At 45.1% G+C, this 20,992-nt stretch overlaps 1 protein-coding gene across 1 annotated transcript in view; it reads right to left on the reverse strand.

Moving 5' to 3' along the window:
* Positions 1-7,213: 7,213 nt before the first annotated feature.
* Positions 7,214-20,992, reverse strand: part of LOC111962825 (RILP-like protein 1) — a 24,717-nt gene continuing 10,938 nt past the window's right edge. Inside the window, exons 2-12 of the mRNA XM_070443254.1 lie at positions 20,492-20,623; positions 19,948-20,046; positions 17,980-18,129; positions 17,563-17,631; positions 17,412-17,450; positions 17,150-17,259; positions 14,995-15,193; positions 14,002-14,052; positions 13,763-13,917; positions 13,474-13,581; positions 7,214-12,427 (exon numbers count right to left, since the gene is read on the reverse strand). Coding sequence (XP_070299355.1) covers positions 12,295-12,427; positions 13,474-13,581; positions 13,763-13,917; positions 14,002-14,052; positions 14,995-15,193; positions 17,150-17,259; positions 17,412-17,450; positions 17,563-17,631; positions 17,980-18,129; positions 19,948-20,046; positions 20,492-20,623 — 1,245 coding nt within the window. The 3' untranslated portion in view covers positions 7,214-12,294. The remainder of the gene's footprint in view (positions 12,428-13,473; positions 13,582-13,762; positions 13,918-14,001; positions 14,053-14,994; positions 15,194-17,149; positions 17,260-17,411; positions 17,451-17,562; positions 17,632-17,979; positions 18,130-19,947; positions 20,047-20,491; positions 20,624-20,992) is intronic.

Consider the following 20,992-nt stretch of genomic DNA (forward strand, 5'->3'; position numbering starts at 1 on the left):
ATCCACTACCTGACTCCAGCAAAAAAAAACAGATCTAGTGCTCTGACATAATCAGAGGTAAAGTTTGGTTAGATAATCGATAAGATGCGCTATGTCTTACTCTTCGCATAATCATTCAGTATTGCAGAAGTTCGCAGAGTATATAACCGACTGAAAACATACTAAATAGAGCCCCACAATGGAGGTGTCATAATACCCATGAATCCTAGCGGTCAAACAGGGAAATTGTTCCAATCGTTTTTCCACCATTTGTTTTTCCCTGGCGGGATTTTAGAAACACTTAAAATAAGGGCTGTGTTTCATGTAGGCTTACCCTGGCGTGAGGTTTTGATAACCATGTAAATCTCTCTCGGACAAAGTGACTTTTATCAATATATTTGGCTCCACTCACTCTGAGATTCAAAAATGMTAATTAGCATCAAAGTAGACCATGCAAAACTACAAATCCCTGCAAGCTCCTGCACGTCATCTCTAGCTGACACCTAACAGGTATTSCGTCAATTTAAAACTTGCAAAAGACAGTTCACAGATTTGTCCATTTAAAGAAATKTTTCCCATTTATTAATTACTATGTTTAGCTAACATTAGATAGTTAACCCAGAGATTCTTACCGTTGCCTCGAGTCTCATCCAGATCATCRTGGCATTTGTAGTTMTTTATGATAGCCACATTAGCAGATAATTAGCATTTCATTTKTKGGGGGTAAATACAGGCAAATTATATTGATAAAAGTCACCTTGTCCAAGAGAGATTTACACGGTTATCAAAACGTCATGCCAGGGTAAGCCTAGGTTTTAAATGACATCCACTGTGCTCTTGACAAGAAGTTACTGTGTATGTCTGTCTTCATTGATTTGTCGAAGGCATTTGACACCGTGAACCATGCTGTGTTCGTGCAAAGGTTAAAATGTTGTGGAATTTTCTGGTCATGGTCTAGATTGGTTTATAAATTACCTATCAAAKCATACACAATGTGTAATGGCGGATGGTTGTAAATCTGAGTTCATAGAGGTATGCTCAGGAGTTCCGCAAGGTTCTATTTTGGGCCCACTGTTGTTCATTTTGTATATCAACAACATTGGGGGATTTATTGAACGCGGATTGTTTCTTGTTATGCAGATGATACTGTTCTTTATTCAAGTGGTAGTAGTTTATCTTTAGCTTTTGAAAATACCCAAAGAGCATTTAACATCATACAATAGAGTCTGTATGATTTAAAGCTGGTTCTGAATTCGGGTAAAACAAAATGCATGGTATTTTCAAATGCCAGGCATGTTACTAATCATGTCATTGCTACATTGGCTGGACATACTATAGAGCAAGTCAAAGTGTACAAATATTTGGGTGTGTGGGTTGATGACAAGCTGAGTTTCACTGTGCATGTGGAGAACTTGATAAGGAAGCTCAAGGTGTGAATAGGTTTTTATTACCGGCATAAGCCTTGTTTTTCTCTGGAGGCCAGGAAGGAGCTGGTACGATGTACATTACTGCCGGTTTTAGATTTTAGTGATGTTATATATATATATGCAGGCCTCAACCACTACCCTGAGAGCACTTGATTCAGTATATCATGCAGCCCTCAGATTCAGTCAGAGCAGGAAACTCATTGCTTTTCCTGCTCTTCCAAGACTACGCCTCACTGCAGCAGGTCCAGGATAGGCAGGCTGAGCTGATACTCATCTTGCAGGATCTCAACGACTACAACCGGTGGTTCTCAGGCCAGCCCAGATCTCTCGTGGATCGACTGCGGGACTTCCCCACGCTGCTGTGCCACGCCTTCAGGRAGATGTTCTCCATGGGGGGCCAACTTCTGGATGTCCTGTACCCATATTTGTGTCTGGTCTACCTGGCCTCTTCGCTGGACTTCATGCCTTGTTCGGCCTGCTAGGCTTCTTTGACGACTTGCTTCTCTTCATCATGTACCACAAAGTGGTGACTCAGAGACTGGCAGGTTGACAGCCTCTGGACAGGAGTATGAAATAAATCCCATACCTCTTTATATAATTTCAGGTCAAAGACACTGTGACGGTMAGTTTTCTTTATCTATTACTTTGGACTTCCATGAGGTCCTGATAAAAGTCCCTTGGTGTACAACGGGGTGGCAGGTAGCCTAGTGGTTAGAGCATTGGACTAGTTATTGAAAGGTTGCAAGATCAAATCCCCAAGCTGACAAGGTTAAAATCTGTCATTCTGAACAAGGCAGTTAACCCACTGTTCCTAGGCTGCCATTGAAAATAAGAATTTGTTCTTAACTGACTTGCCTAGTTAAATAAAGGTAAAAAAAATTATAATTAAATAGTGGGGACTACGGCTGGACCTGGAAAAGGTACACATCAGCAGATAAAAATTGTTAAGGGGGGAGGGAATATCAACAAAAATGTATAGTTATTTTGTTAAGGGCACTGGAGAAATATACAAATAAATGTACATTTCATTTCCCCGACACGAGCAAAGTGNGGAGAAATATACAAATAAATGTACATTTCATTTCCCCGACACGAGCAAAGTGAGCTTTAGCCATAGTTTGGATTATACAGAAGTTGGATTCAAAATGGTCCCGTGTGGCTCAGTTGGTAGAGCATGGCGCTTGCAACGCCAGGGTTGTGGGTTCATTCCCCACGGGGGGACCAGGATGAATATGTATGAGCTTTCCAATTTGTAAGTCGCTCTGGATAAGAGCGTCTGCTAAATGACTTAAAATGTAAATGTAAAAATGCATATTGTGGCAGACCAGGGGGTTTGGTCAAGACGTTTACACAGATCAGACACGGACAGAGTAGGATTAGCTCGGTTTCAAGGATGTTTATTTAAATAACAAACAAAAAGAAAAGAATAGGTCTCTCCGGGATACCGTCTTCTGGGCTCCGGGTCTTGCTGAGCTCCCTTTGTTATCCCTGGGACTGAGCACAATTTAACAGGAGTAACCTCTCTTCCCCCCACGTCCAGCAGAGGAAGCCATCGCCTCGTGATGTAAACTCCGTCTGTCACCAGGCCTCGACGAGCCTCCTCCTGGTGGCTGACCTGCTGTACACCACAATATTTATCGGATTATATAACCAAGCACACGCACACCGTTTTTTTTAAAAACAATAATAATGATGTTGAAGGTGCATTACTGTATGATAGAAGAATTATGATATCATGTCATTGTTTTTAGCACTACCCACAGAGTTCTTTAAACTACGGCACGCAACGTGGTTTAATGTGCCAGTAAATAAACACAATCTACCTTTTAGTTTTTCCAAATTGCCGCCGTCTTGGAGCTAGATTTGGGATCATGTATACTGTGCTAATACCGATTTTTTTTTTTTTTTAAGAGTAATGGAGAGTATGTATGTATTGTACGGGGTAGTAAAAAAACACCCAGAAAAACGATTTATGTTTTGGATGAACAAAAACACTAACCAAATTCACACTACTACCTTGAATTTCAAACAAAAGTAACAACCTGTACTATTCAGATCTCTCCACAGGCTCGGGAACCTGGGAGGTGGAACCTCTTCATTCAGAACTCCCTGTAAAATGTTGGCTGTAAAGTTCTGGAGATCTACAATGATGTTGAAGGGGTTAAACCAAGGCCTCATACCTTTTAAAGGGTTAATAAATTGTGTTACGATAAACTGTAAGGTCTCGTCTTTAGGAGACCTCTGTGTGTGTGTGTTAACACCTGTTTTGAATGTTGTGCCATTCAGACACTATCAGAAGGTGGAAACGCCTACGCTCATACACTTCCTGTCCGGGCCCCACCGTGGCTAWCTGAGGTTCTGAGAATACGACTGGTTTCCTGAGAACACAAGGCTGCYGCAGGCCTGATGAAAACAGCCWMCTGTCAGAAGATGCTTGGACTCGTTCACCTTGTTATGACCCTATACTTGTGATGAAAGATCAAGTTTCAGTTAAACCCACTTCTGAGMTTTTAATTGCTGACAAGATGGTTGCTGCTGTCAGGGGGAGGTTAGATTTATTCAAATGTTGTTGCCAGAGAAAGTCACGCAAGGAGGACTGGGRAGGCTATATGARTTACARGATGTCTTAGACATTTTGCAGAACCTGGGGAGAGCTATCATAAACTGTACTCTGTATCAACTTCTGCCTACAATTGTATTACTTAAAGATCATTTTGTGTTTCCTTGCCATGACTAATGTATGTTCCTTGCCATGACTAATGTATGTTTGATAATTATATAGACCTGTAGATCTGTTAGATTTTTTATTAGTTTGACTAGTGCAATTTACGACCTGCGTTATAAACACAACAAAGTCCACCTTCTTCACTATTAATGGGTCAGGATCCTTCTCCTGCATGGCATCCACTACCATCTCMTCTCTACTCACTCCTTCTGCTATTTTCACTGCCTCCACATACAGTGCATTCGGAAAGTATTCAGACCCCTTGACTTTTTCCACATTTTGTTACGTTACAGCCTTTTTCTAAAATGTATTAAAAACATTTTTCCTGATCAATCTAAACACAATACCCCATACTGACAAAGTGAGACATTTTTTGAAAATGTATTAAAAATAAAAAACAGAAATACCTTATTTACATAAGTATTCAGACCCTTTGCTATAAGACTTGAAATTGAGCTCAGGTGCCTCCTGTTTCCATTGATCATCCTTGAGAGGTTTCTACAACTTGATTGGAGTCCACCTTTGGTAAATTCTATTGATTGGACATGATTAGGAAAGGCATACACCTGTCTATATAAGGTCCCACAGTTGACAGTGCATGTCAGAGCAAAAACCAAGCCCTGAGGTCGAAGGAATTGTCTGTAAAGCTCTGAGACAGGATTTTGTCGAGGCACAGATTTGAGGAAGGGTACCAAAACATTTCTACATAATTGAAGGTCCCCAAGAACACAGTGGCCCCCATCATTCTTAAATGGGAGAAGTTTGGAACCACCAAGACTCTTCCTATAGCTTGCTACCCGGCCAAACAGGGCAATCGGGGGAGAAGGGCCTTGCTCAGGGAGGTGACCAAGAACCCGATTGTCACTCTGACAGCGCTCCAGAGTTCCTCTGTGGAGATGGGAGAACCTTCCAGAAGAACAACCATCTCTGCAGCACTCCACCAATCAGGCCTTTGTGGTAAAGTGGCCAGACGGAAGACACTCCTCAGTAAAAGGCACATGACAGCCCACTTGGAGTTTGCCAAAAGGAACCTAAAGAACTCTCTGGTCTGATGAAACCAAGATTGACCTCTTTAGTCTGAATACCAATTGTCACATCTGGAGGACACCTGGCACCCTTCCTACGGTGAAGCATGGTGGTGTCAGCATCATGCTGTGGGGATGTTTTTCAGCAGCAGGGACTGGGAGACTGGTCAGGATCGAGGCAAAGATGAATGGAGCAAAGTCCCGAGAGATCCTTGATGAAAACSTGCTCCAGAGCRCTCAGGACCTCAGCCTGAGGTGAAGGTTCACCTWCCAAAAGGACAACAACCTTAAGCACGCAGCCAAGACAACGCAGGAGTGGCTTCAGGACAAGTCTCTGAATGTCCTTGAGTGGCCCAGCCAGAGCCCGGACTTGAACCCGATGAAGCATATSTGGAGAGACCTGAAAAAAGGAAGGACCCGTGCTAAGACCTGTTCAACGCTGGTCTGACCAATCGGAATCCATGCTTCAAGATTGTATTGATCACACGACCTGGGATATGTTCCGGGTAGCCTCTGAGAATAACCACTGCATTTAACCATGGCAAGGTGACTGGGAATRTGACYGGAAACAAACAGTGTAGTTATTCCYTCCRTAAGGCAATCAAACAGRCAAAACGTCAGTACAGAGACAAAGTGGAGTCGCAATTCAACGGCTCMGACACGAGACGTATGTGGAAGGGTCTACAGACAATCACGGACTACAAAGGGAAAACCAGTTACGTCRTGGACCCCGGACAAGCTAAACCCCTTCTTCGTCCACTTTGAGGATAACACAGTGCCACCGCCGCAGCCCGCTACCAAGGACTGTGGGCTCTCCTCCATGGCCAACGTAAGACATTAAAGCGTGTTAACCCTCGCAAGGCTGCCGGCCCAGACAGCATTCCTAGCCACATCCTCAGAGCATGCGCAGACCAGCTGACTGGAGTGTTTACGGACATATTAAATTTCTCCCTATCCCAGTCTGCTGTCCCCACTTGCTTCCACCATTGTTCCTGTACCCAAGAAAGCAAAGGTAACTGAACTAAATGACTATCGCCCCATAGCACTCACTTCTGTCATCATGAAGTGCTTTGAGAGACTAGTCAAGGATAATATCACCTCTACCTTACATGCCACCCTAGACCCACTTCAACTTGCTTACCGCCCAAATAGATCCACAGACGATGCCATCACCATCGCTCTGCCCATTGCCCTATCCCATCTGGACAAGAAGAATATCTATATAAGAATGCTGTTCATTGACTATAGCTCAGCATTCAACACCATAGTGCCCTMAAGCTCATCATTAAGTTTGGGGCCCTGGGTTGAGACCCAGTGCAACTGGGTCCTGGACTTCCTGACGGGTCGYCTCCAGGTGGTGAAGGTAGGAAACAACACCTCCACTTCGCTGACGGCCATCATAGCGCTTGATGATTTTTGCAACTGCACTTGAAGAAACATTCAAAGTTCTTGAAATTTTCCAGATTGATTGCCCTTCATGTCTTAAAGTAATGATGGACTGTCGTTTCTCTTTGCTTATTTGAGCTGTTCTTTCCATAATATGGACTTGGTCTTTTACCAAATAGGGCTATCTTCTGTATACCACCCCTACCTTGTCACAACACAATGGATTGGCTCAAACGCATTAAGAAGGAAATAAATTCCACAAATTAACTTTTAACAAGGCACCTGTTCATTTAAATGCATTCCAGGTGACTACCTCATGAAGCTGGTTGAGAGATTGCCAAGAGTGTTCACAGCTGTCATTAAGGCAAAGGGTGGCTACTTTGAAGAATCTCAAATTTAAAGTATATTTAGATTTGTTTAACAATTTTTTGGTTACTACATGATTCCGTATGTGTTATTTCATAGTTGTGATGTCTTCACTAATATTCTACAATGTAGTAAATATTAAAATAAAGAAAAACCCTTGAATGAGTGTGTCCAAACTTTTGACTGGTACTGTACATTTTGTAAAATACTGGTTAGCATTGATGCAATGGATAAAGTTTATTTTTAATTTTTTAGAAATGATGTTTTTGACTCTATGTGTTTCTGAAGAAAGTTGACATGAAACATTCTGGGGATCACAATGTTTATTGACAGGGCATATTTGAATAAAAKGCAACAAGCTGTATCAAAACAACGAGACATTCATCATATCTGGAATCCTTACAATAGAAATCTACCACCAGGTGTGAAGGGGGTCCATGAAGTTTGTACATGATGACACATCTGCCCATSTTCAGATAACAATACTGTATTATTTATTTCCCTTTATGTGTAAATTATGTTGTAGATGTTGCCACCAGCAGACAAGATATAATTTCCCTTCACTATTAATCCTTTTTGTCACAATAAGCGTTGCCCTATTTTTGCACTTTCATTTTGTCTCTGGCATTCTAAAATAAATGATTTAACAGTTCTTCAGTCATAAGAATAGTGTCAATGTTCTCATAGTCAGGCTGAAGCATCATGTCTGATTGACGGAGTCAGAACTACTCCTCAGGATCCAAAAGCTCCCTCGTCCACACTGACCATTTTGCTTCTCACAAACCATCTTGCAGCCATAGCACAGAGTTTGGCAAACTACTCTCCATGTTTGAACCAAATATTCCACRACAACATTGTAAATTTGCATCTAAATTGAGTGTTGTTTGTCTTGTCTTGTCACATTTGGTTCCAACATGGCGCCCATTCAMATKTTATATATCAAACAGTTTACTTTTGCTTCATATGTACACCACKTGGCTAGTCCTGAAGGCACCATAAAATGACAGAAAACAAAAAAGCAGCAGCAAGTAGCATCTGGTTAAATTAATTCAAAACAAAAATACTCTTTCCATAAGACATTGTAAAACTATAACTTTATGTGCTTAATTCACCATTTGAAAAATATAAAACCTCAAATTTGGGAATTTTATTCTAAAAAGGCTTCCCAAACTTCTAACAACAGTATGTATTTGGCAGAGCATGTTGYTGGGGAAGCAAAATAGTTGTATTGAGAATAGTTACCAACCATCTAGTTTGATCAGTCAAGGAATAGGCAGGATGTTCCAGATGTGMAATTCAAAAATCCCAACTCAAAACCCAGTAACACGTATTATTTTATGTACAATGCCAATCTGTTAAATAAAAAAGCCACCACATACTGCATGTTCACACACCTTTTAGCCAGTGCTGGTGAGAGGGGCCTAGCCACAGCGCCCCCTAGCTGCCTCTGAGGACATGACTGGTCGAGCTCAAGGTCAAGGGGGTATGATGATTAATCAGCGTCTGCTACATCTCGGTCCGTATTCGGTTTCTTTACTGGACATAACTCTCCTCCTCTCTCTCTAAAACCTGTGACTCGTGATTMTCTTTCTGTTGTTTCTGACGTGGTTCCTCCATCTCGCTCTCCTCTGACCTGTCAACCATACTTTATGTACTTTCCACAAGCCTACCAAGCCTGACTCTTGTCTCTCTCTTACACCTACTGTGTCTCTGTCCGTTCAAACATAAAGGGAACCGCTCTGTGCATCTGTCAATTTTCCTGGGTTTCACTTTTGGATAAATAAAGGCTTTAGGGAKTTTTTTTTTYTTYCAGAAGTCAAACGGAATCTGTTCCTCTTCACCCTCAACTCTCTCTGTCCTKTCACTTAGAAGCAGCAATGTCATAAAATCCCACTATACTGCAGCAGGCACAGTAATGTTGCTGGAATAGTGGAGGCAGCTCCTGTTTTCTTTACGACTTGCGGTAACTCTCCGTGGTTCTAAATCRATAGTTGTTTAGTGGTCCGAAACTGTCGGAAAACATTTAACTTGCTTGACCATGCTGTTAGGTCATGTAACGGTTTGTTATGTGCGATATGCTTTGTGGACTTCACTGGACAGAAGTTGCTCTCCKGTTTTGTGATGAAACAAATGTGTGGTTGAATTTATTCTGCCACTGTGTCTTATTGTCTCGGCCTTTAGGCCTATATATCACGGTCGCAAGGCACATGAACGAACAGGTTATAGAGCAAACAACGCAATTATCACAACGCATAGGTTGTAGTATGGGAGGGGGGGGGTATGTCTTGGCTTCTGCAGTGATTTTACCCATGCAGCGCTACTGCACACTAACCACAGTCCCAAGGCAAGGAGTTCACTGACAAAGGAGGTTAGGAAACACTATTCTAGATGCTGGGTGAATGACTGAATTACTCTGTGACTTRGAGCTGATGTGCTGTACTGTGAAGTGAGCTGACCATTACGATGCTTTCAGGGACAGTTCAAAATGTATTGCCCCCCCCCCCCCGCACCGCAGAAAATGTACTCAAAAAGAATGATTACCACCATAAATAACAATAACTGTAGCAACCCTGTGTTTATAAACATGAATATCGACTTCAGCATGTTTTGTGGCACAGTCGATGCGACGTAGGGCTACGGGCCAGAAGGTTGAGGGTTCACAAGCTCATCACTCTTCTTGCCTGACTCATTACACTACGATCAGAGCCGGCTGCAGACAATGATCAGCTAGGGGGGAATCAGATTTTCAACATTTTGATGCTATATTTCTAATTATATCAAACGTATGCAACAAATGTTAGACTAACAAGTTTCTTTGCCAATGCACCGCACACAACCAATAAGAAACAAATAACTGCACACCGATTACCGACTTTGAGCGTTTCATCATGGTTTGCGTTTTCAACACCAAAATCAAATAGAGTATGTAAATCTCGACAAACGGAAAATACATCCCTTCCTACTCAGTGTCGATCGCTTGGCTTGACAATCTCCGAATGTCATGAAACTTTTTGGTGCTTTGTAACAGATCGAATGTCCGTTGCAGTTTGGATGCTGGAATTATATTCGAGTGGATGAACATGCGCAGGTAGCCTACAGGAGACCTTTGAAGTAAACTAATCAGATTAAAACATTGTTGACTGGTTGTGGTTATGCCACATATAAAAGGTAATACATTTTAAAAGTTAAATGACAAATATTTAGCCTATATTGAAGCGTTAGGWTCGAGGAATAGCCGATCAGATCGGAAAGGAGGCAGAACGCGCTTTAAACTTCCCCGAATAAGTCCTGCTGGGAGAATGACGATCGGCAACAGACAGCGCATCAGTATCAGAAGTAAAAATACAGCCAGACTGYCCTGTACTGTGCCTTTGTAGACCTTATAATCATTGCATTGTGGTGTTGTAGGCTAGTCTTGGTAGAATCATGTATTGTCCCCAAGCCCATACARATGTAATTAACTAAATAATGGATTTATTTGATGCGAGACAGCGAATAAAAATATATTCATAATAAAAAATGAAATAAAAGTTGTACCCCTTTTATTAATACAAAAAAAAACGTTGTGCAAGACCTAGCGGCCTCACCAAGAGATTTTAGCCTCTTTGTATTCCCAATTTTGACACCAAGGAAGTGAAACCCGGTCACTGGCGTCAAAGGCAAACACCATATGCATCGTGCCAATAGGGTTAACCCACTTGGTATTAATTGTATCATGGCTCATACAGCGAGGAYTGTGACAGTATAATGGTTTTGGAATGACAGTCACAGGGACCAGGGTTTGAGTCCCAGTCAGGGTACCCTCCTAATCCACAATATTGGTTTCAGGTGTTGGAGAACACCATTGAAAGCATGTCCCAGCTAAGTTTTACTCACAGTACATTTGTGTTAGGCTAGCGGTGTTTCTGTCAGGTTTCTGTACGGCACATGTGATGGCAGAGTATGCAAAACAAATGTGCACCCGATTGATACCAATCTTCATGATATATCATTCTGCCAGGTAGGCCTACTTTTGCAGTCAACATTTAAAAATGTTGTAAATGACTGTTTCAGCATTGTAAATGACTGTTTCAGCATTGTAAATGACTGTTTCAGCATTGTAAATGACTGTTTCAGCATGCACCGTGGATGTTATAKTCTTCCCATTAGAAGTGTGTAWTTCAGGCTGACTACTAGCATCTATTGAGTTGCAACGTCCCATAAATTGAATGTCCAAATCAACTTAAAGTATCAACAAAGAGTTTTGCGTCGACAACAATTCGAAAGGACGGCTACAGCTAAATTGTTTTTATTATTTGCGATTCTCAAATTATTATTTCGATTCCCATGATTCGATTCACCACAATTTAACCCCAACTACTACTGTACAATTTTTATTTCMCCTTTATTTAACCAGGTAGGCCAGTTGAGAACAAGTTCTCATTTACAACTGCGACCTGGCGAAGCACATCGTTCAGTTGGTAAAAAAGAATCATTTAAAAGAATCGACTCATTTGAATTAAATTCGTCACTATTTTATTAAACGTTTTACTATTTTTAGAACTGTGAAGAGGGGAATCAGTTATATAGTAGATAAAATGTGTTTGGCCTAAACAAGATGAATAGGAGAAGCTTTTTGAGCTGCATATATCATGTCTTGACTGTTCTTTCCTGCGCAATGATGCCCCTGGCCTCTCTACTGCCTATCAGCTATTCGTTTTTGTTCTTGTGAATTTATATTGAAAATCGGTGCAGATTTGAATGATTTTATGTGTGGTATGATTGCTAGTTAACTTATTGCAGATCCACCTACCACTATTGTCACTGTGTATAGAGGGCAGGATAGAGTTGACTGTATAGTAATCATGCAGAAAAGCGTAGTGCATAAGGGAAGTACCAAAACACCTTGATAGGGGAGGCACAAGCAAGCGGATGAGGAAATGTGACTATATGGAAGACATTATATAGTCAATCCTGCAAAATGGGGAATGTAAACCAGGGAAAAAATACACCACCCTCCCCTGTGCCCAATAAAAAAATTACACAACCCTCCCCAAAGCAAAAAAATATGTTTGACAACCCTCCCCTATTTTGGACCAACTCCCCACCGCAGTAAATTTCGAACTGTCCCTTAAGTGCTGCTGCAGCTCACATGGTGGGCATGGGCGGGGCATTACAGTGAGATGGTTCTGAGTGACCTCATCATAAAGCGCTGTCCAATCACTACGTCACGTTCTCCTGGTAAGACRTTGCACGCATCAACCAATGGTTGCGTGCCMCGTCATTGACTATTTCATCGCCTGACAGATTGCTATAACATGTGATGTRGTAGCTGATACTTAAAATACCTATCCATGCGTTGTAAGATCTGGCAGGCGTCAACAACGCCTGGTCAGAGGAACGTGCCCTATATGTGCTGCAAAGCCTCCTGGGCCTGTTCGGTGTACACCTCATCCTTTCCCGCCCACGAGCTGAAGCTGTCTTCAAACTGTGCATTCCGCTGGGAGTTCCGCCTCTTGTCGCGAGAGAAGAAGCTAAACCTGAGAGAGGAGAGGAAGCGAGGATGGAAAAGTACAGAGAAAAGAGAGACAAAAAAGTGGACTTCACTACCCAGCGTCATTGTTGCCCTATGTCCTCCAGACATATTCTTTAGTCTCTCATGACTTTAGAGTTCTGTGGTTATAACTGTTAAAATACAGAGAACTGAGATGCATTTCTACACAGTGAGTTCTGAGATAAGACAAAGTGCATCATGGTTAGAGTTATATGCACAAAGCAACAGAAGCAGAGGAAAAGCAATAGTTAKAAAAAATCTGTTAGTGAATCGAAAACGGGACAGGAAGTGAATACACACCCTATTCTGACTGGCTGATTTWAATGATCTACCATCTTTCCATTGGACAGTGATTTAGATAGCCCCACAGTCAGCCAATCAGAATACAAACATCTACAGCGGATGAGAGGGTCCATGCAGGTGCGATAACCAGGGCCCAGAGTTTTTACTGGTCAGATCACAAAGTCAGGAAAAACTCCTGGCCCCACCAATACGACATACAGGGGGAAGARGGTGTTAGCTAAGACAGTGAGTGACACAGAGGCCAACCAATGACAGGGGTCGTACAAGGGATATGAGACGTCTGATTGGCTGTAAAGTGGGGTCATCTGAAATCAACCCAGCTGCCACCATCGGCATTATGGCTGTGAAGATCCTGTCAAACAGAGGTACACACACACACACCACACACACACCACACACACACAACACACACACACACACACACACACACACACACACACACACACACACACACACACACACACACACACACACACACACACACACACACACACACACACACACACCCACACACGCACACATAAACACACACACATTCACAGAAAGACAAGCGAAGATAGAGAGAGAGGGAGAGGGAAGAGAGGGACCACATCAAACACAGCCCATTTGATGCATTTCCTTCCGCTGTGAGATACGTTACTGGTGTGTTGCCAGCTGGTGGATACTCTAAACCACACCCAGTTTGGTGTAGATCAGAATCCAGCGTATCTGCGGGTGTGTGGTACGTACAGGCGTTTGATTCCTGACTCGGGCTGTGCGTTGGGCCGGGGCCGTGCCCTCAGTTGTTCGGGGGAAGGGGAAGGAGTAGGGGTGCCGGTCTCGTCCTCCGCCTCTTCACTGGAGAGAGAGGAAGAACAGTCATCACTCCACCATCATCATTGTCAATATTGTTGACTCCAGTATTGTTAACTTTTAACTTCTTAAGTTTAACCTGACAACTTGTGTTAATCTCATCTGATTGATTGTTAAAAAATTTAAAAACATGTTCTGTTTGTATGGTGAAAATAAATAGGGCTGCCTTTTGTAGTAGGCGATCTCCTCCTGCAGCATGAACACTTTGGACTTGAGCTCGTTTCTCTCGTGCAGAACGTCTCTCAGCTCCTGCAGTGTGAACCGGGGCCTGTTGGGATCCTTCTGGTCCAGGCCTCCCCCCTCCTCATCACATAGCGCCTCCTAGTGAGGTACAGCCACATTACACCATGGGACGAAGGAAGAAAGGAAAGGAAGGAATAGAGGACAGGCAGGAAGGAGGGATACCTTGGTAAAGTGTTGGAACAGAGCAGGTGTGTCCTCATCACACATCGCCTCCTAGTGGCACAGGAAGAGAACTGTAGGTCAGACACTGGGCCCTGTTCCAATACTTAAGAAATGCACCCTTCTCTCCTTCCTTCCTTCATTCCCTACAGCCAGAAGTGCACCTCAGGTTGAGATACTTCAGACTAACTCACTGCATGCAACCAACAGAGGTCAGTCATGCAGAAAACAGTCATAAGCCACTCTGTAGCAAATGACRTGTGAAAAAAGAGGCTCTAAGGACAGTCATGCTATAACCGTTACAGGCTGAGCTTGTGTTCCGAGGTTCTCTTGGTACAAACTACATACTCTGCTATGACGTGTGTTKCAGGGACTAGTCCATGTGCTGTTACAGGGGTGTCAGAGCAGTCTATGTTTAGAGGTGAGAGCTGCAGTGGTACGGTCTGGCCCAGTGGGTGTAGGGACAGTTGGTTCTCACACGCACACACACACACACACACAGTCTGACATAGTTGGCACAGGGATACTTAACTCACACATGCTCTGTGCCGTCAAAATCAACMGTTAGGGTGCTCACACTGGGGTAGTAGAACTGCAGGCAGGAGGACGCACACACACTCCCACATACACACTGTGCACGTTTATAACACACCCCGACACACACGCCGACTATACGCATACTCCAACACATACCGTATGCGTACACAACACCTCACTCTTCCTCTTCCTCTCAAACACACACCCATGTGGTAAAGTTAGGGAAAAGGGTTCACTGACTCAAGGTTGGCTGAATCAAAAACACAGCCCTTGAAATGCAATCAAACTTCCCAACCCCACACGCGTACAGGTGAATGAGGCAGCATCTCAACTCTGTGCTCTAGCGATAGCAGCATCAATAGAACACTGTTTAAGGGGACAGTGTGTGGTGCAAAGGTTAGAGGTCACGGCAAACACACCATTCTGGGGGCGGCTAGCTAGCTAGCACAACGGTGTTACCCATAGCAACACTGCCTCTTCCTCTACATCCTCATCATCGTCATCCAGGGACGGGAGGCGCGGGGCCGGATCGTACCCCCCCAACATCAGCTCAGGGTGGTAGTGTCTGTCTGGTTCTGGCCAGCCCACACCCTGAGCCCCCACCTCTGAGGAGCAGGGGCTACCAGGCTGTGAGGGGGAGACATTTTTTGTATTGTACCTTTATCGAGGGTTAGTCATTGTAAAAGAAAAGTGRCAACATAAATGTTGCTGCAGAGTACTGTGGGTGATATGTGTTCCACTTTCTGTACGAAGACTGTGAAAAATCTGTTTTTCATTTGGCTACCAKTAAACCAGTTTGGTGTGCATGTGACTACAAAGGTCATTGCCAGGTCAMTTTTAGCTGTCCTGAATTGTCTGGCTGCCTTTCTGTCTCTCTCTACATGTCTCTGGCTTGCATGCTGGTTGGCTGGCTAGCTGGCTGTGGAGGGGTAGAGAGCGGGGCTATTTCCGTCCTGCCCCCCTTCCCTCCACCTCCCACCCCTCATATGATAGCCAGGTCATGTTTTCCAAGGAGGCAGAGACTCCGGCTCTACAGGCTGTCAGTCAGACTGCTATAAACTGACTCAGGCTGCAAAGATTCTCTCATAGATGTGGAAAGAAAAGACAGGGTTATAATGTAGCACATAGGGCTGCTGGGGGCAAGTCTACCTGTAATAACTGTGTAGTTACCTGTGCAGGTGAGCCTTAACTGTGTAGCTGCCAGTGTGCCTGGCTGGTTCTGCCGACCTGAGCAGGTGTTGTTATTACCTGTGCCGCGGAGGGGGGCTGGGGAATGTCTATTAACCTGTGCGTGGGGAGGGGGCTAGGGGAGATGCGTTGTTATTACCTGTGGCGTGGGAGGGGGGCGTGGGAAAATGTCTATTAATTACCTGTGTGAGGGAAAGGGGGGCTGTGGAGATGTTGTGTTAATTACCTGGTGTAGGGAGGGGGGGGCTGGGAATTGTTGTTATTACCTCTGTGTGAAGGGGGGGCTTGGGGAGATGTTGTTATTACCTGTGTGAGGGAGGGGGGTGGGGAGATTGTTTTATTACCTGTGTGAGGGAGGGGGCTGGGGAGATGTTGTTATTACCTGTGTGAGGGGAGGGAGCTGGGGAGAATGTTGTTATTACCTGTGTGAGGGAGGGGGCTGGGGAGATGTTGTTATTACCTGTGTGAGGGAGGGGGGCTGGGGAGATGTGTTTATTACGGTGTGAGGGAGGGGGGCTGGGGAGATTGTTGTTATTACCTGTGTGAGGGAGGGGGGCTGGGGAGATGTTGTTATTACTTGTGTGAGGGAGGGGGGTGGGGAGGATTTGTTATTACCTGTGTGAGGGAGGGGGGCTGGGGAGATGGTTGTTATTACCTGTGTGAGGGAGGGGGCTGGGGAGGTGTTGTTATTACCTGTGGTCGAGGGAGGGGGGTGGGAGATGTTGTTATTACTGTGTGAGGGAGGGGGCTGTGGAGATGTTGTATTTACTGTGGTGAGGGAGGGGGCTGTGGAGGATGTTGTTATTACCTGTGTGAGGAGGGGGCTGGGGAGATGTTTTATTACCTGTGTGAGGGAGGGGGGCTGGGGAGATGTTGTTATTACCTGTGTGAGGAGGGGGGTGGGGAAATGTTTATTACCTGTGTGAGGGAGGGGGGCTGGGGAGATGTTGTTATTACCTGTGTGAGGGGGGGGGCCTGGGAGAGATGTTGTTATTACCTGTGGTGAGGGAGGGGGGCTTGGGGAGATGTTGGTTATTATCCTGTGTGAGGGAGGGGGGCTGTGGAGATGTTGTTTATTACCTGTGTGAGGGGGGGGCTGGCGAGGGTGTTGTTATTCCTGTGTGAGAGGAGGGGCTGGGGAGATGTTGTTATACCTGTGTGAGGGAGAAGGGCTGTGGAGATGTTTTATTACCTGTGTGAGGGAAGGGGCTGGGGAGGATGTTGTTTAATTTAACCTGTGTGAGGGAGGGGGGCGGGGAGATGTGTTATTTACCTGTGTGAGGGAGGGGGGGCTGTGGAGATGTTGTTATTACCTGTTGTGAGGGAGGGGGCTGGAGGTGTTTGTTATTACCTGTGTGAGGGAGGGGCTGTGGAGATGTGTGTTATACTGTGTGAGTGGAGGGGGGCTGTGGAATGTTGTTATTACCTGTGTGAGGGAGGGGGCTGGGAGATGTTGTTATTACCTGTGGAGGAGGGGGGCTGGGGAGATGTTGTTATTACTGTGTGAGGGAGGGGCTGGGAGATGTTTGTTATTACCTGTGTGAGGGAGGGGGGCTGGGGAGATGTTGTTATTACCTGTGTGAGGGGGGGGCTGGGGAGATGTTGTTATTACTGTATGAGGGAGGGGGCTGGGGAGTGTTGTTTATTACCTGTGTGAGGGAGGGGGGTTGGGAAGATGTTGTTATTACCTGTGTGAGGGAGGGGGCTGGGGAGATGTTGTGTATTACCTGTGTGAGGGAGGGGGTGGGGAGATGTTGTTATTACCTGTGGAGGGAGGGGGCTGGGGAGATGTTTGTTATTACCTGTGTGAGGGAGGGGCTGGGAGATGGTTGTTATTACCTGTGTGAGGGGGTGGGAGATGTTGTTATTACCTGTGTGAGGAGGGGGCTGGGGAGATGTTGTTATTACCTGTGTGAGGGAGGGGGGCTGGGGAGATGTTGTTATTACCTGTGTGAGGGAGGGGGGCTGGGGAGATGTTGTTATTACCTGTGTGAGGGAGGGGGCTGGGGAGATGTTTGTTATTACCTTGTGAGGGAGGGGGGCTGGGGAGATGTTGTTTTACCTGTGTGAGGGAGGGGGGGGCTGGGAGATGTTGTTATTACCTGTGTGAGGGAGGGGGCCTGGGGAGGATGTTGTTATTACCGTGTGTGAGGGAGGGGGCTGGGGAGAATGTTGTTATACCTGTGTGAGGGAGGGGCTGGGGAGATGTTGTTTACCTGTGTGAGGGAGGGGGGCTGGGGAGAATGTTGTTATTACCTGTTGCGGCGGGAGGGGGCTGGGGAGGAGGCCTCCTCTAGACCCTGAAGGCGTGTCTCCTTTGCAGGCGCTCCTTAAACGTGTCACTTTCCTGTGCGAAAGTGCTCCCATTTCCTGTACTCGTGCCTGAGCTCCCGCCTCCAGTTCCACCTTAAGATACAAATATAATAATACACTGAACAAAAATATAAACGCAACATGTAAAGTGTTGGTTCCATGTTAAAAATGAGCTGAAATAAAAGACACCATAAATTTTCCATACGCACAAAAAGCTTATTTCTCTCAAATTTTGTGCACAAATATGTTTACATCCCTGTTAGTGAGCATTTCTCCTTTGCCAAGATAATCCATCCACCTGACAGGTGTGGCATATCAAGAATCTGATTACACAGGTGCATCTTGTGCTGGGGACAATAAAAGGCCACTCTAAAATGCACAGAGTGTGCAATTGGCATGCTGACTGCAGGAATGTCCACCAGAGCTGTTGCAAGAGAACTGAATGTTAATTTCTCTACCATAAGCCGCTACCAACGTCATTTTAGAGGATTTGGCAGTACGTCCAACCGGTCTCACAACCRCAGACCACGTGTAACCACGCCAGCCCTCCACTTCCGCCTTCTTCACCTGCGGGATCRTCTGAGACCAGCCACCTGGACAGCTGATGAAACTGAGGAGTATTTCTGTCTGTAATAAAGACCTTTTGTGGGAAAAAAATAATTTTGATTGGCTGGGCCTGGCTCCCCAGTGGTTGGGGATGGCTCCTATGCTCTCCCAGGCCCACCCATGGCTGCACCCCTTCCCAGTCATGTGAAATCCATAGATTAGGGCCTAACATGCTGACTAGACCGGACACGCACGTGCGTCCTGGTGCTCCATCGCTCGCATGTGGATTCTGTCCATCCACATCAGGACACAAAGATTGAAATATCAAAACGAACTCTGAACCAACTATATTAATTTGCGGACAGGTCGAAACACATGAAACATTCAAGGCAATTTAGCTAGCTAGCTTGCTGTTGCTAGCTTATTTGTCCTGAGATATAAACATTGGGTTGTTATTTTACCTGAAATGCACAAGGTCCTCTACTCCGACAATTAATCCACACATAAAAGGGTAAACCTAGTTAGTTCTAGTAATCTCTCCACCTTCAGTCTTCTTCATCTTCGGACTTTATATGGCGGTTGGCAACCAACTTTAAGGTGCATTACCACCACCAACTGGACTGGAGTGTGGACCTCAGTTCATCTTTCAATCACCCATGTGGGTATTGTCACGACTTCCGCCGAAGTTGGTCCCTCTCCTTGTTCGGGCGGCATTCGGTGGTCGAAGTCACCGACCTTCTAGCCATCGCTGATCCACTTTTCATTTTCCATTGGTTTTGTCTTGTCTTCCATCACTCCTGGTTCCTATTCAATCAATTACATGTTGTGTATTTAACCCTTTGTTCTCCCCCCTTGTCCTTGTCCGTAATTGTTTTCTTGTAGTGCTTGTGCACGGTATGCTGGTATTACCGGGTTTTGTTTGACCCATTTATTTGTATTGTGGAYGGTGGTTTATGGATATTAAACGACACCGTTGTAAATCAGTTTTCGCTCTCCTGCGCCTGACTTCTCTGCCGCCAGTACGCACCTCACTACAGGTATATGCTCCTAAAAACCAATGAGGAGATGGGAGAGGCGGGACTTGCAGCTCGTCAAGCGTCAAAAATATAACCAAGTTCTATTTTAGCGCCTGGTTACGCAGACGCTCCCATCAGGTCCATTGTCTACTAGCTCGGAAATACGCTCAATGACGCGGGCGAGCACGTTATTTCAGTTGACTGGTTTCCTTAAATCAACTTGTGGAAATTGTTGCATGTTGCATTTATATTCTTGTTCAGTATACATTGTTGAAGTACTTCTGAACTATTTTGTTTTGCAAATACTGYGGGTAATAAAATATGCATTACACATCCTAAGGCGCCGAACCTTCTGCTCGATGAGGGCTTTCCCCTGAGCTTCCACCACGGAGATCTTGTGGCGCAGGTCATGGTTGATCTTCATCAGACGAGACTGCTGCTGCTGGAGCTAGAGAGGTGAAGGGATGGAGGGGAAGGGAGACGCAGGGTGGGAGATGGATGGATGGGGTGGAGGTAAAGAGGGGGTAGAGACAAGAAGAGATGGTGGTAGAGTGAGCCGGAGAGAGAGTTAGGAGACAGGCGGAATAGAGAGGAACGTGGGGCCCAGAGAGTGAAGAAGTACAGGGGGATGTGACAGAGGGAAACAGAGAAAAAGAGAGGGTCAGGTCATTGATCCATCAAATCAATACACTTTAATAAATAAACAGATTCCCCCATAGCCTACAAGCAGTCCCTGACCCCTAACCCAGTCTCCCCTTGACACTGATCTAAGGTCAGTTTTGTGTTCTACCTCCTRATGGTTAAGGTTGGGATTGGGGAAGGGTTAGCTGATCTTAGGTCTGTGCAAAGGGACATGTTCTACCCCAAGCAAGCACCCATCCTGCTGTCCTTACTGCCTCAACGTCCTCGTTCCTGAGCGTGAGCTCGCGGTCTTTGGCTCGGATCTCGTCTCTCTGCTTGTCCACCACCTCCTTCAGCTTCTTCATCACCTGACGCTCCCGCTCCGACATACCTGGCAACGCAACAGAGAAAACATGGCAGAGCAGAGAGGGTTAACTCAGTATGGATGAACAATATAAATACCAGGCAGCCAAGACACAGAAGAAAGGATCCAACTTAGAACAACATGAATACTCTGTGTGAGTATATGTGTATTATTTGTACACCTTTTGTACTGCACTAGAGAATAAATCAAGTGATTRTGAGCACAGCAACCGAGTTCCTGTCTGTAAGCATGACTAGCTAGGTTTAAAATAGCAAACAGGCACACATACGTACTTGATATCTCTGACACAGAAACGGCGTACCCGTGGCTGACGCACAGCCCTGAATATCAGCAATGGAGGAAGCCAGACTTTAAAACCTCAGTCAGGACTGAGCAGGTGGAGAGGGGA

Source organism: Salvelinus sp. IW2-2015, linkage group LG4q.1:29 (genome assembly GCF_002910315.2).
Source record: "Salvelinus sp. IW2-2015 linkage group LG4q.1:29, ASM291031v2, whole genome shotgun sequence".
Lineage (NCBI taxonomy): Eukaryota > Metazoa > Chordata > Actinopteri > Salmoniformes > Salmonidae > Salvelinus > Salvelinus sp. IW2-2015.